This window comes from Cryptomeria japonica, chromosome 9, assembly GCF_030272615.1.
Source record: "Cryptomeria japonica chromosome 9, Sugi_1.0, whole genome shotgun sequence".
NCBI classification, from domain to species: domain Eukaryota; kingdom Viridiplantae; phylum Streptophyta; class Pinopsida; order Cupressales; family Cupressaceae; genus Cryptomeria; species Cryptomeria japonica.
In genome coordinates, this window is record NC_081413.1 from 376,999,983 (window position 1) to 377,014,720 (window position 14,738).

At 42.2% G+C, this 14,738-nt stretch overlaps 1 protein-coding gene across 8 annotated transcripts in view; it reads right to left on the reverse strand.

Moving 5' to 3' along the window:
* Positions 1-14,738, reverse strand: part of LOC131072578 (uncharacterized) — a 297,628-nt gene that overhangs the window by 179,457 nt on the left and 103,433 nt on the right. For 7 of the 8 annotated variants that reach the window (XM_058008822.2, XM_058008788.2, XM_058008781.2 and 4 more), the window contains 4 exons: positions 7,613-7,708; positions 7,306-7,379; positions 7,050-7,121; positions 6,860-6,888 (listed from right to left, as the gene is read on the reverse strand). In XM_058008822.2, coding sequence (XP_057864805.1) covers positions 6,860-6,888; positions 7,050-7,121; positions 7,306-7,379; positions 7,613-7,708 — 271 coding nt within the window. Of the gene's footprint in view, positions 1-6,859; positions 6,889-7,049; positions 7,122-7,305; positions 7,380-7,612; positions 7,709-14,738 lie in introns of those variants that run through there. The other variant, XM_058008809.1, reaches the window with a different exon arrangement.

Here is a 14,738-nt window from a genome sequence, read left to right on the forward strand (position 1 = left end):
TCATCTTTTGGATGTAATTAGGTTTATTATTTACTAATCATGTGGATAAATTCTGCTTAGAGAGTATATATGTATATATTTTCTTATGAGCTTGGTAAATCTTCATTTAATTGATCAATTTGATGAAAGCAAATTTTTAGGAAAGGATTTCAATGTGTATGAAATAATATGATGTCAGTAAACTGAGCTAACGGAATCTATGTTGAACCTTTTTAAGTACAAGTGTTATCATGGCCTCTCTGGTGGATTTGAATGAACTTGTTTGTATTGGCCATAAAGAGACCTTGCTTTTGTTTCTCATTATTGTCTTTCATTGTGGGGATACTCAGATTTGTGGTTATATGTGTTTGCTTTCCAAAGGCTTAGATAGGGAGTTTATGGAATTCATTATTTGATTAAGTCATGCTACTCTTTTGATGAAATTTGTTCAAGTCTTGTATGTTTTGGGAAGCTACATGTGTTTCCTAGCCTACCTTGGATTCTCCATGTATGTTATCTTATTCTAGCAAGAGTGTCAAGTCTTGCTATGGTACTTTGGTGAATCACCATCTTAAGATTTCCGGTTTGATCCATGGTGTTGCTTGGATTCCTAGGTGCAATCTTGGGGGAGTGGTTTTCATTGAGAGTCGGGACCCAAAGTGGTCGCCAGGGTAACTCAATGAGAGTTTTGTAATCAAGTGATAACATAAAATAGTGAACTTGGGTGGGTAGCTAGATAACATTAATAAAGATTAATTCTTGTTGCCTCTCTTACGCTCAGGTGCTTGTATAGGGTTGAGATAAGTAGAGAAGGGCCTGGAATGGCTTCCACCAATCTTGCCCCTTCAAAAGGTTGGTGTGGTCCACTAGTGTTTGTATGGGGACCGGGGGTCGGGAGAGGTTACCCGGATGGGGTCGGGACCTAGTGAAGACCTTCCAGGGTAACTCATGACAACCTAATGATGACACTCTTTCCTATTGCTACCCAGTGGTAACTTGTGTCTTTTAATTCCTTCCATGGATTGTTTTTGGAACTCCGGAAGTTGTTGGTTAACTTATGTTGGTTTATCCTTTTTGAGGATTGCCTTGGACCTCTGGAAGTGGGTTATTGACTTTGGTGTCTCCTTTGACATTACTGTTGTGAGCCTCTTGTGGATTTTGTATTGTTGATTCTCTTGTGAGCCCTTCTGTACTCTGTCTTGTGGATTCTCTTGTGAGTCTCTTGTGAGTATAGCTTTAGGGATTCTTTTGTGTTTCTTGTTTGGTACCTTTGTATGCTTGCTTCCGCCTTGAGGGTCTGACTGATACCTCCTAGCACGGGGGGTGGACCTATTGGTACCACATGGTTGGGTGGAGTGCTATTCACACCCATTGGATTTTGGCTCCTTCAACTGCATGTTCGAGGAGTGTAATGTCCCCAATTTTAGCCTTTAGGCTAATATGAGCTATAAGGAGAAATTAATTAAATTAATTTCTTATAAAGTCATTAAAATAAATTATTTATTAAAAAGTGACTTTATATTTAATTAATTTAATTAAAACTGACTAAAGTATAAAAATTAAATATTAATTAAATAGTCACTTAATAAAATAAATAAAGTGTACCTCCCCTCTTCTAGAAGCCTCTCATGATGGGTTATGAAAAAAGATAAATAGAAGAGGGTAAGTGATGGAAGGCAAGCTTGGATTTGGAATTGTTGAATTGATTGGGTCTTGTAGGACCGCAGGGTATCTACAGACTAGTGTCTTTGGGAACGAAAACTCCCATTGGCAAGCATAACTGAGGGAGTGAGAGACCTCCCGAAGGGTTGCATTTGGAGAGGGAGATATTTCAGTCTCCCTATTTGTACATATTGAAAAATTTTATTGGTGACCATGTAGGTTACTTCAGACTTTTCAGATTGATCATTTGATCACCATTTGCATATCCATTTTGGCTAAGGAGTGGAAGTCGTGCCTATTGGAGGAGCATTGGGAAAATTGTGAGTCGCTGATCCTAATTTCCAGGTCTGAAGTAAATCGAATCTCACCCCTCCATCTCATGATTTTGCTTGTATTCCTTGGTTGAAGCATCATAACAATCAATGGTGGACAGCATTATGATGGGAGGCTTTAGGCGATTCCATTAAGGGCAGATTGGAGAATAATTGTGAAGGTTTCAGTTTATGATGCAGATCTGAGACAAGTCGTATCAGCCCCTTTGTCTTCTGTGATTCTGCTCATATCATCTCAAAAAGGCTTCGAACTTCACCTTTGAGTTAGGCGATTTGGAGTATAGGGAGAGGCGATACTTATTGGGCAGTTTGGAGGACGATTTCGTGTCTATTCAATTCATATCATGCATCCGACCTGAGTCAGGTCCGTGGCCATTGTAACCTTCGATTTTCACCGTTAGATGCAAATGACAGTTCGGAACCACCTTGGTAGATAGGCGTTGTCTTCTAGAGAAGGACCCGAACAGTTTGGGAGGAGCATTCAGACCCCTAGTCCGCAGATCACACTTGGGAATCAGACTTTCCTGACACCAGCAGGGATGGCACTTGAAGGGGTTCGAATTTACACATTGAATGCACGCCCTTGAGGCATATTACTTGGCACTTCATCCTTTCAACAAGGCGTCACAAACAGGTTCTCTAGACTCCTCGAACTTATCATTTTCAGTTCGTATGCATTAAGTTCTGAGCTCTATATGTTCTCAGAAAATTCTGAGATGTAATTCAGTAATCAGCCCTTGTAATGATTTGGTATAAGTACATTGAATGGGCATAAATAATAAGTTGAAGTAGTTTGTGGATGCATAACATATAACCAGTTTTCTGAGGTTGTTTGCCAACTATTTGATGAAATGTCAGTCCATGGATATACACATTTGTAAGCTACAAGTGTGCTAGTTGCTGTTTGTATTCTATATTGGTCATCAAACATCAATTTCAGAATATTTATAAATGATCTTCATTAAGCTTTATTGTCAATGTCCCTTACAACAAACTGAATTAGGAACAGCAAATTAAACATTTGTAAGATAAGTGTTTGACGAAATCTATAAGGAGGTTAAGACTGAAAAATTCATATCAGAATTGACTAGGGACATTACAGTGGTATCAGAGCTTTCATCCTGCCATCCTATGATCAAAATTGGTGAATGAGTGCAAGGGAAGTAAGGTATTACTACAAGGAACAGCGAAGGCAACAATTTCATATTCCACAGGTTCATGAAGCGGACACCTTATCTGAAGCATTGAGAGAGAAACACAAAGAAAAGATGGCCGAAGAAGACAAAGATGCAAGAATGGAGCGGAAGTTTGACACATCGATTGATATGATGTCACAAATGCTTGGTAGAATGAATCAGTAGGCCAAAGGAAATAGAACAAATAACTCAGGTGAAGATAGTAGAAGTGGCAGCCGTAATGAAGTGGACAGAACAAGAGACAGATCAGAATACAAGGCTACTACCCGACATGATGCTTACAATAGAGGATCAGCCTCTAGACCTCTATTTCCTGCCTTCACTCCTCGTGAAGAACAACATCAGGCAGCTGTTGTTCCCTATGCGGGTGAGGCGCGACAAGCATATATTGAGTATACTACTTTACCTCCTGACTTGAGAGGGATGTGGTCCTTTGATCAGTTCATGAATCAAAGGGGTAGAAGAAGTGGAGGAAGGAATGACTTCCACACTCCGGCGCGAAATGATTATCAGTATTCTCTTGGAAAAATCACCATGCCTTACTATGATGGGAGCAACAAATGTACAGCAAGGTCATGGGTACAGAGGCTTGACAACTATTTGTCATTGCGTCCTATGCCTGAAGAGGATGCTATTAGATTTGTCACCTTAAACTTGGAGGGTGTTTCTCATGAGTGGTTTTATCATGGATTGACCACACTCGGACATATACACATCACTACCTATGCAGAGTTCACAGATAGATTGATAGAGAGGTTTGATCACAAGGATCCAAACATGTACTTCAGAGATCTAGCACAGTTGAAGCAGGTGGGTAACTTGCAGACTTACATTGGCGAGTTTCAAAGATTGCCAATTATGGTACCCAGCATTAGCGAAAGAAGGTTGGTGGTCTTGTTCATGGAAGGACTCACAGAGCCACTCAGAGGGTGGTTGAAAGCATTTGATCCGCCTACTCTTCAAGAAGCCATGAAGAAAGCGCGAAGCATGGAGTTCGCAGCAGCTAGGAGCAAGAGTTTTCACAAGGAAACTCCTACTACTAGTCAAGAGAGGCCACAACAAAACGTTGATAAAAAGAAACCAGCAGCAGTGGTAGATGACGAGACAAGAGAGGAGCTGAGGAAGAAGAAACTTTGTTTTTGGTGCAAGGAACCTTATACTAGAGAACATGATTGTCCCTTGAGACCAAAAGGGAAGGCAAATCGAGCTATGTGGGTACACTGTGATGACCTGAATTCTGAAAATTCAGACCAGCGGGATGAGAATGTTGCTATGGAGATTGAGCCGGATGGAAACCTATCTCCCTTAGCTGTTTTTGCTGATGAACAAGGAGAGATTGCCTTCTGGTTCAGAGGATCAGTTAATGGGCAGCACTGTAGCTTTGCTTGACACTGCAGCTACGCGGAATTTCATTGATGCAGGTTTTGTAGCTCGATTCACTTTTTCATTGTCTATTTTGTTTTGTCCTCTGGGCCTCATGGCGGGGCGTGACACATGTCCAAGTGCAATGAACCAGACTCAACGAATGGCTCCTATTTTCTCATTGGTTATCCAAAGTGTTGTAATTTTCCCATTGACCGAAAGGAGTTTATTTGCAATTAACCCTAATTAGGGTTTTATCTGTTAATCTTGGCCATTCATCTTAAATCAATCTAGCTCGTTGCTTTGTAATGGGGTGCCTATATAAACCCTCCTCTCATTTGTAAGAGAGATTTCTAAGAAATTGTTGTAGTGATACTTCTCAAGTGCTAAGACATATTCATTGTTCAATTGTTGGTGAATTTCTGTCTACTTTTGTAAGTTAGCATGGTTTCTTGGCTCTCCTTAGAATAGATTTCATTTCCAAGTTGATAGATTGAATAAAGGATTTGACAGAATTGCTTAATGTGGAATGGATGTGTTCATAAATTTGATAATTGGATGATTTTTAGTTATCATGCAAAGTTAGCTTGAACCAATAAAAGAAAACTTAACTTCTATTGATTTATTCATTGTTCAAAATGTTGGTGAATATGAGTAATATGAAAACCATTTGAATTCCTTAGAAGATTGCACTGTCCTTGTGTAATTGTTGAATTTGGCGAAGCAAGAATTTGTTTTGGATTCCACTTTTGCAAATTCCGTCTCCTGAATTCATAGGATTAGAAGTAGCCTCCTAAACCACCATCCATTTGCTTTTTTTTCTAAGTCTTAGTAGAAGTAGGATTGAAAAGGAGCTTATTGCAAAATTATTTCAAAAAAGAGAAAGTTACAAGTGTTGGCAATCAATAGAATGCTTTGATTAATTCACTCCTCGAACAATTGTGTAAGTCCCCCTTGAGATTACCAGCATATCACAACAAACCGAGACTATCCGCATGAATCTGGAACCTTGGAGTCTTCTTTGTGATCACACAATCATCTATTTAGTACATAGAAGATTTTGATCAAGAGAGAATAAGATATCTCTAGGTATTTTATTCTGAGTTGCGTGTGCATAAAAAACACACCAACAGGTTGATGGCAATATTCTTCCTATTTCTCTCTATGATAATGTTTTATTAGCGAATTAAATAGAGATCCCATGTGGATGAGCTATTGCTATTTTTCTCTCTCCTTGTGCAGTTAAAGATTGAATGAGTAAGCTTTATGGTTAAAATTCTTAATCTCTCTCATGCTTATGAAGTTGTAATAAGTAATTGAATGAAGTAAATGAACCTATTGAAGGTAGTTAAAATTGTAAGGATTCTTATGAAAGTGCTAAGGAAATGGGTTGTGTTTTCTTTCTTAATTAACCTAACTCACCTCCTCACTCTGGTTAATGAATCTAGGGAACGAATCATGTCTCCTTTTTGGTTGTAATCTTCTAGTGTTGTACATGCATGTACCACATTGTATTGTGTCTCCTTTGTAAATTGAGATGAATATCTTGTGTTGGTGCTTCTTTTTTATGAGTGTGTGACATTTAGATGCTTGCCATTCCTTCTCGGTTGATAATGATGTGTCTCTCTTCATGTGTTTCACCTACACATCTCTTCACGCATGTTTTGGTGCTTGTGTTAGGATCGTCATGGAGACAACAATTGTGTTAGTGTGTGCATGTTTCAACATTGCTCGAGTCATAGTTGTGAACACGAAAAAATTTGTTCACCCTGATTTTCCACTTATGTTCTTATAATCTTGTCAACTTTTGGACATTACACAAACATTGTTTATGGACAACTGTCACCACCAGGCATGATTAGCATTTTGTAATCTGACATCTACTGAGATATTCTGAATAATCTATAAAAGAAAATTTGCTTTGAATAAAGAGAAAAGGAATCAGAACAGAGTTTGATATCCCAATATGACTAAATGTTTCTAGTATGATAGTAATTAGTTCTTATAGCATGTCTTTTCCAACAAAATATGTCATCTAAAATACGCTGGAAGCTTAATTTTTCTCAGATCTCGTTAGAAAGTCAATCCAATGTCATTTTGTAATTATAAAAAGTAGCCAAGCTTAATTTTCTTCTGAATTTCTCCAACAACTCGCCATTTGCTGTACCAAAGTCTGCTACTGTATTTTAAATAAATATAACATATTTTTCCAAATAAAAACTCACAGATACATATCCAATTATCAGAATAAACATAAAGTATTCACATTAGCAACAATGATATTCTATATCCAAATTTTCTTTTGCATCAAACATCAAAAAAAATAACCTTGGATGTGTGGGCCACGTGTCCAATAGCTGCAATGATTGCCATCAAAAACCAGTATAGAATTAGCGAAAACGTTATTAGTTTGATCAACTGATTTTTCCCTATTAACAATCTCTTAGAGTCCATAATGTGTCGATCATCTGAAAAGAAAAATCTCAAGTAAGATATTTTTATCAATCATAAAGTTTACCTGTTACAGAAGCTTTCTTATCAAACAGCTCATATAGAACTTCTAGATAGTCTCTGTAGAAGGTGACAATTCCTGAATAGAAATGCAGTAATCTCAAGAGAACATATCATACACAATTTTCCAAATTGAAATTTTAAATTTCTCATTGAACACTATCAGATGCCTGGCAATCATTGCACCCACATTTTCAGAAGTAAAATTATTAATGAGATTAGGTATTATGGCACAAATGTATGATGAGAAAGAGAACAGACACCTGGATTTCCAGGAATAAACAAAATGTGAAAGGATGGTCTTTCTGCATGAAGCTCCAGTATTTCAGTGCTATGCCTGCAAGTATAGATTTATCACATTAAAGGCAAATTTCTCCCTGCACTCTATACAACTAACCTATTTTGTTCCCAGGCTAGAAACGAACAGTTGTTTTCCAGATTTATTTCCCATCTACATCATGGATTGAAGATGTAGTCTAGACCCAATTAATTAGTAAGATCAAAACAACACCTAACTATATAGAGAACAGCTATAAGTTGATTTTAAAAAATTTGAAGGAAATTTCATACCCAGCAACCTTATGCAAGCGCAGCTTGGCATGTGATTTCTTTTCATATGATTCACAGAATCTCTCCATGTGATAAGCTGCAAGTTTCGGACAAAACCTGTTTTGACATAATGAACAACCATCATTAAAGGTTTGAATCTATCAAAAATGCAATACAAATAAAGAGAGCTCTGTTACTTTCAGAGATTCAAATGAATTTAGTAGCACAAGCATACTTGAAGTATAACAATTAGAAAATCAAAATAATAACCACTATTATCTCTTCATCTAGTTTAATTATTTTGGCATGTCATATGAAGCTTCTAACATGCAAAAAATAACCCCTTGGGGTCATCACACTAGCAAGACTAAGCAAGGAAGTAAGTCAAATGAATTTAGTAGCACAAGCATACTTGAAGTATAACAATTATAAAATCAAAATAATTATCACTACTACCTTTTTCATCTAGTTTAATTATTTTGGCATGTCATATGAAGCTTCTAACATGCAATAAATAAGCCCTTGAGGTCATCATACTAGCAAGACTAGCAAGGAAGTAAACATTTTACTTATTTCATATTAAGTATTTCATCATATAGGTGTACATTTATTTATCTCCAAAAAGTTACCAACATGGCTAACGGGTCATTAACAAGGTAAATCAAAATAGAAGATTGAAAGCTAATTTAATCTCTGCACAACTTGGAAATTGGTGAAAATATATGTTCTGTTTTAAATTTACTATCTGAACCATGCAACCCTAGTTATGTATTGTACTTTCTATTTCATTCAAAGATTTCATATCTACTACTTTGCAATCAAGCAGTTAGAAAAAACACATTCACATGGCCTATGTTGTCAAATGATAGGATGCAAGATAAAAGACAGACAAGAAATTTAATATAGGTACATTGAGTACCCTTTACTTCATTGATCAAATGCACTTTCAATATACAACTTTCAAATGATTATATTGCACAACCAACCTCATCATATAGTATTATATCTATGCTTAAATCTTGGCATTTTATACTCTTAAATCTTTAAGCGATGCATGTGGGAGAAATCCCTACAAAGCAAAATAAGCATTCCAACATCCCCCCTTACAGTGAAACTGGAGGATTTACAACACATTCAATATAACATTAATAGTACATTGACAAGTAAGATAATGTCATGAAAAAACCCCTTCCTGACACGCTCTTTGAGATAGAACTTCTCTATAAACTTGACGAACTTACTCTCCAACAAAGGCTTGGTGAAGATATCAACCACTGTTGGCGGAATTATTGTACACGGGAATAAGATTAGTTAATTGTGTAATTGTTTTGGTTAGTCGGCAACCAGGGGGTGGTAGTTGCGGTGCGACGGTTGGCGCTCGCACCCCCTCGGTACCCTTATATACTTCGGAATGTAACTTGTAACATACACTTATTATGAATAGAACATCTAATATACTTTGTCTGATATTTACGGCATTATTCTGCATTATGTTCTTTATGCCTTAAGTTATTCACCCAAGAGGGCAAACATTTGGCGCCATTGCCTAGACGTACTCAGGAACGGAAGACACGGATGGCGCACAGACACAATGGGCCTACCCGTTGGTGAAATAAACCCAGAGGCCGACGACGCATGGACAGAACTTTACATAGGAGAAGACACGGCAACGCAAGAATTTTCAATTTTGCTCCAGGTAGCCATTCAGACCTACGTCCGACGAGAGGCAGCGGAGGTAGAAATCCCACCAAGTGCCATGTGGACAGCGCTGGAGGTTAGCCCGGCAGTAAACCGGTTGATGAACCACCTCCCCCGGCTGCTTGCACAAGCATCGCTGGCACAACAGGCCCGCCTGGAGGAGATTGCCCAGGAAGAGCGACGACAACAAATCCTGCAACGCTACGAAGAGAACAGCCGATGGGAAACGGAACGAGATGGTGCCAGGCCAGGAGGGAATTGAACCGTGAACTTCTTATTTTCAAATAAAAGTGTCATTGACACGAGTTGTATTTGAGCAAATGAATTAATAAAAGACATATTTCAATTTATGAATTGTGAGTTATGGGAATGTGCGATAACTAATGCCAAACCTATTGAATAAAGATAGAATAAAAAACCAGAAACGAACGAGTGGGAGGCCGCGCAGAGGTCCTTGATTCTGGAGCAGCAAGTAGAACGTAGACGGAGGCTGAGGCAACTGGTCGAAGGACGACCTACCGAAGGGTGGGCCGAGGGGAACCAAGGAGGTGTCACAGAGGGAGCAGAAGCCGACGGAAATTTCTACGCGTCGCCAGAACATCGTAGGACACGGAGCCACGAAGAGTTTCTGGAAGAAACAAGGATACGGCGAAACCTAGTCGAGGAGACGCGGGATCAGTTTAGAAACTTATCCCTTATACCACGGAGTGAAGATCACCAACGGGAACCAGGAGTGGGCACGGGTGACAGTGAAGGAGAGGGCAACCGTACGGCTGTAGGTGCGACGCACGGTAGGCAGAACACGGTACCCCCAGTCACCCACGCAGGACACACCACGGGCGTTGGAGGAAGCGGCGCAAGGGCTCAGCGACAGCCACTGCAGGGGAGACGACCCCCATCAATGGCAGGTAAACAGAAACTACCGAAGTTTAATGGTGACGAGAAGGAGGATCCCGTTCGCCATTGTCGAACGTGCGAAACCATATGGTCGGCAAACGGTGTTACCGATCAAGATGAATGGGTAACACAATTCCCAGCAACCTTGAGGGGAGTGGCCATAGATTGGTACTCAGATATGGACAAAGCTAAAGTCGGCACATGGCCCGACCTGAAGAAGGAGTTTGGGATAGAGTTCCGTCTCCTGAGGGATGACAACGAAATAGTCGCCGAGATCTATGGAATGAAACAGAATAAGAACGAGACAGTGCGAGCTTATAGTCAGTGGCTAAAGGAACTACTGGGAAAGATGGAGAGTCAACCAGCAGATGGGTTGAAAAAGCGATGGTTCGTGGAGGGATTAAACCATTCCCTCCAAAAGAAGATGAAAATTGTTCCACCTACATCGTATGAAGACGCATCTAATAGAGCGATGGATCTCGAGAGCGAGACCAAGACATTGAAGAAAAAGAAGAAGAAGGAGAGCTCGTTCGAAGAGGATGACTCGTCACAGGAAAGCAGCAGCAACAGCGAGGCTGTCAAACGGGTGCAAGAGCTCTAGAAAGACGTGGACCGAATGAGAAAGGAATTCAAAACAATGAGAAGCACTAGTCGGACCGAAGGGGATATATGGTGCACCGAGTGCAAAGAGGAGGGGCACACAAAGGGTACTTGCCCGAAGAAGGCATTCTGCGAGATTTGCCAAGTGATGGGACACTCCACCAAGGAGTGCCCATACAACATGAAAACCCGAAGCATGAACCAGGTGTTGTTCACAGAGCAGGCCACAACATCCGCACCAGCGGGTAGGGGCCAACAGACTAACACAACGGCATCATCTGAAGGATACCAGGATAATAGACGCAGCGGCGGAAGAAATAATAACAATAACAACAACAGAAACCGGATCCAGTATGATGCCAAGGGCCGGCCAATGATTCAATGTAGGGCCTGCAATCAGTGGGGACACTTCGCCCGCGATTGCACGAAGGAAGCCAACCCTCAGCACCTCTGCCGATGGTGCGGGCCAGGCGACCATGAGGACGCAAATTGCCCGAAGCCTGGTGTAAACCTTCCAAACATAGAACCTACGAGGGCAGAAGTGTTGGCAATCACAAGGGCACAGGCTAAAAAGATTGCCTACCCAAATCCCCACACGGAGACCGAGAGAGTGCGGGAGGCCAGAGACAAGATCACAAAGGAAATGGCCGCACAAGGACAGAACAGTCACCAGACAGCAAGTCCACCACAGACGAAGGGAGAAGAGGAAATCTTACGGCAAATATTGCAGGTAGAGGTACCATGCCGCAACTAAAAACGGCTATTTTAAACTCTGTACCCCCACAAGTAAAAACGAGGGAGGTCATGAGCCCCACAACCAACCCCGTGTTTAGGGAGGTCGTGAGCCCCGCGGTCGACCCCATGTTGTTGGTAGTCAACAACAGACGCCACCCGGCGGTGGTAGAAATGGGTATACTAGGGACTACCTTAACAGACACTATTGTGGACGGAGGGTCAGGAGTAAATGTACTCCCAGAAACGACATGGAAAAAATCGAGAAAGCCTAGCCTACGTTGTGGCCCCCTACGTTCAACCTACTAGGCGCAGACCAACACGGGATTAAACCCTTGGTACCCTCATGGGCCAGCAGGTGATGGTCGACACGCAGCCATTTGTGCTGGATTTTGTGGTAACCCCCCTGAAGCAGAAAGGATATGACGCCATTCTTGGGCGGGGGTGGCTCATTGCAGCAAAAGCGAACCATAACTGGAAGCGGAATACCCTTTCTTTGGAAAACGTCGGGAGGAAGTACGTGATCGATCTCCGTACGCAAATGGTGAGTGAGGAGTTAGCCTCCTCCTCCGACTAGGAATCTGAGGGAGACCAGTTAGCGGAGGGTGGAGATGGATGCCGCATGGAACCTAGTGACGAAGGGGTGTTAGAACTGGAGGCATTCTCAGGGGACGACGGGGACTCCTTGAATGGCCTCTTCCATTGGCAAATGGGAGATTATGAACTATTTACACCCTTGTGCAACGTATTGAGCATCGAAGAAGAACCAGATATATTTCCCCCAGAATATGACGAGTACAAGGAAGGGGAGGCAACAATGAATGAGACGCCGGCACACCAATTCCTGAAGGGGGAGCCCATTAAGTATCAGGAAGCCAATTTAAAGGAAATGAATCTAGGGGAGACAAGTGACCCCAAGATCATCCTTGTCGGAGATGACTGGAATCCAGTGTTGAAGGCCACAGCCTTCAAAATTTTCCTTGAATACAAGGATGTCTTTGCATGGACATACAAGGACTTGAAGGGCGTGCCCCCAGAGTTATGTGTGCATCGAATAACATTGGTACCGAGAGCCCAGCCAATGAGGAAGCGGCCTTACCGAATGAACAAAAATTATGTTGTACGGGTGAACGACGAAATTGAGCGGATGTTGGAAGCGGGCATAATCTTCAGAGTGCAGACAAGCGAATGGGTGTCTCCCATTGTGATTTCCCTCAAGAAAGAGGCCAATCAAATCCGGATCTGTGTAGACTTCCGGTGCCTGAACGCTGTCACTATTAAAGACCCGTTTCCCATACCCTTCACCGACAGCATCTTGGAGGAAGTAGCTGGACATGAAATCTATTCCTTCATGGATGGGTTCTCTGGTTACAACCAGATATCCATCGCGGAGGAAGATAAGCTGAAAACAACCTTTGTGGTGGAGGACGGTGTGTACGCATACAACCAAATGCCCTTCGGTCTATGCAATGCACCTGCCACATTTCAGCGCATCATCTTGCACATCTTCGACAAGATGTCGGCAGGGAACTTCAAAGCATTCCTGGATGATTGGTTTATTTACAGCGGACAGGACATCCACTTAAAAACTCTCGGGAAGTGCCTAGAGAGATGTCGGAGGGCACGGTTGGCCCTCAACCCGAAGAAATGTAGATTCATGGTACCACAGGGAAGATTGCTGGGACACATTCTGTGTAAAGAAGGATTGAAAACGGACCCAGACAAGATTCGGGTAATAGTAGAAATGGAACCTCCTACGGACGTCACGGGGATAAAGTCCTTCCTTGGTCATGTGGGGTACTACAAGAGGTTCATCAAGAACTTCGCTGAGGTGTCCCACCCGTTGGATAAGTTGACAAAGAAAGGGGAACCATACATTTGGGCAGAGCCACAGAGAAAGGCCTTTGAAGAGCTGAAGACAAGGTTGATGGGAGCGCCCATACTGGCATACCCGAATTGGGATAAGGAGTTCCACGTTCACGTGGATGCCTCAAACTATGCCATCAGGGCTACGTTAGCCCAAGTAGGAGGACACAGGCTGGACCACCCCGTTTATTTTGCCAACAGGTTGCTCTCGAAGGCAGAAAAGAACTACAGTACCACAGAACATGAAGCCCTCGGTATGGTCTATGCCGTACAGAAATTTCGTCATTACCTCCTCGCCACACCATTCACATTTTACATAGACCACCAAGCACTCATGTACTTGGTAAACAAGCCCATTATCCAGGGGAGGATAAGTCGTTGGCTATTGCTACTACAAGAGTTCACATTTTTAATTGTGGTAAGACCAGGGCGAAGCCATGTCATAGCCGACCAGCTGTCCCGGATTAAGTCGGGGGAACCTCCAGAGGGAGTAAATGACGATTTTTTGGATGCACACTTGTTCCAAATAGCCGTACTCCCTTCGTGGTATAGGAAGATTGGAGAGTACCTATCGACGTCCCGATTTCCGGAGGGTATGCCTCCAGGGGAACGAAGAAAGCTCGTATTAAGGAGCAGGACTTTTTCGCTCATCAACGGGTTATTCTACAAAATGGGGCCGGACCAGATATTAAGGCGTTGTATCATGGAGGAAGAAGTCTCGAGTGTATTAAGGGAGGCACACGAAGGGCCCGCAGGTGGACATATGGGCCCAGACACTACAGCCCGCAAGGTGCTTCTCGCAGGACTGTGGTGGCCAATGGTACATCACGACGCCAGGGAGTGGGTCATGGGGTGCGACACTTGCCAACGGGCAGGCAAACCTCTGAAGCAAGACTTCATGCCCCTCAACCCGTCGCATGCACAGGAACTCTTTGAACGATGGGGACTCGACTTTGTGGGTCCTCTTAAGGCCAGCCGCACACGACGGTGTCGGTACATTGTAGTTGTGATAGAATACTTGACCAAGTGGGTGGAGGCAAGGGCTCTCCCGGATAATTCGGCAGTAAGCACAGCGAAATTTATTTATGAACAAATCATTACGCGATATGGTATACCTATTCAGTTGACCAGTGATCGGGGGGGCCACTTCGTGAACCATGTCATACAGCGGTTGACATCAGAGTTCAAGATTTTTCACTCATTATCGAGCCCGTACTACCCACGTGCCAATGGCCAGGCGGAGGCCACAAACAAAATATTGGTATCGGTAATTTACAAGTCCTACGGGGTAGAAAAGGAAGATTGGGAGGAGAGGTTACCCTCTGTACTATGGGCCTACAGAACGACTTACAAA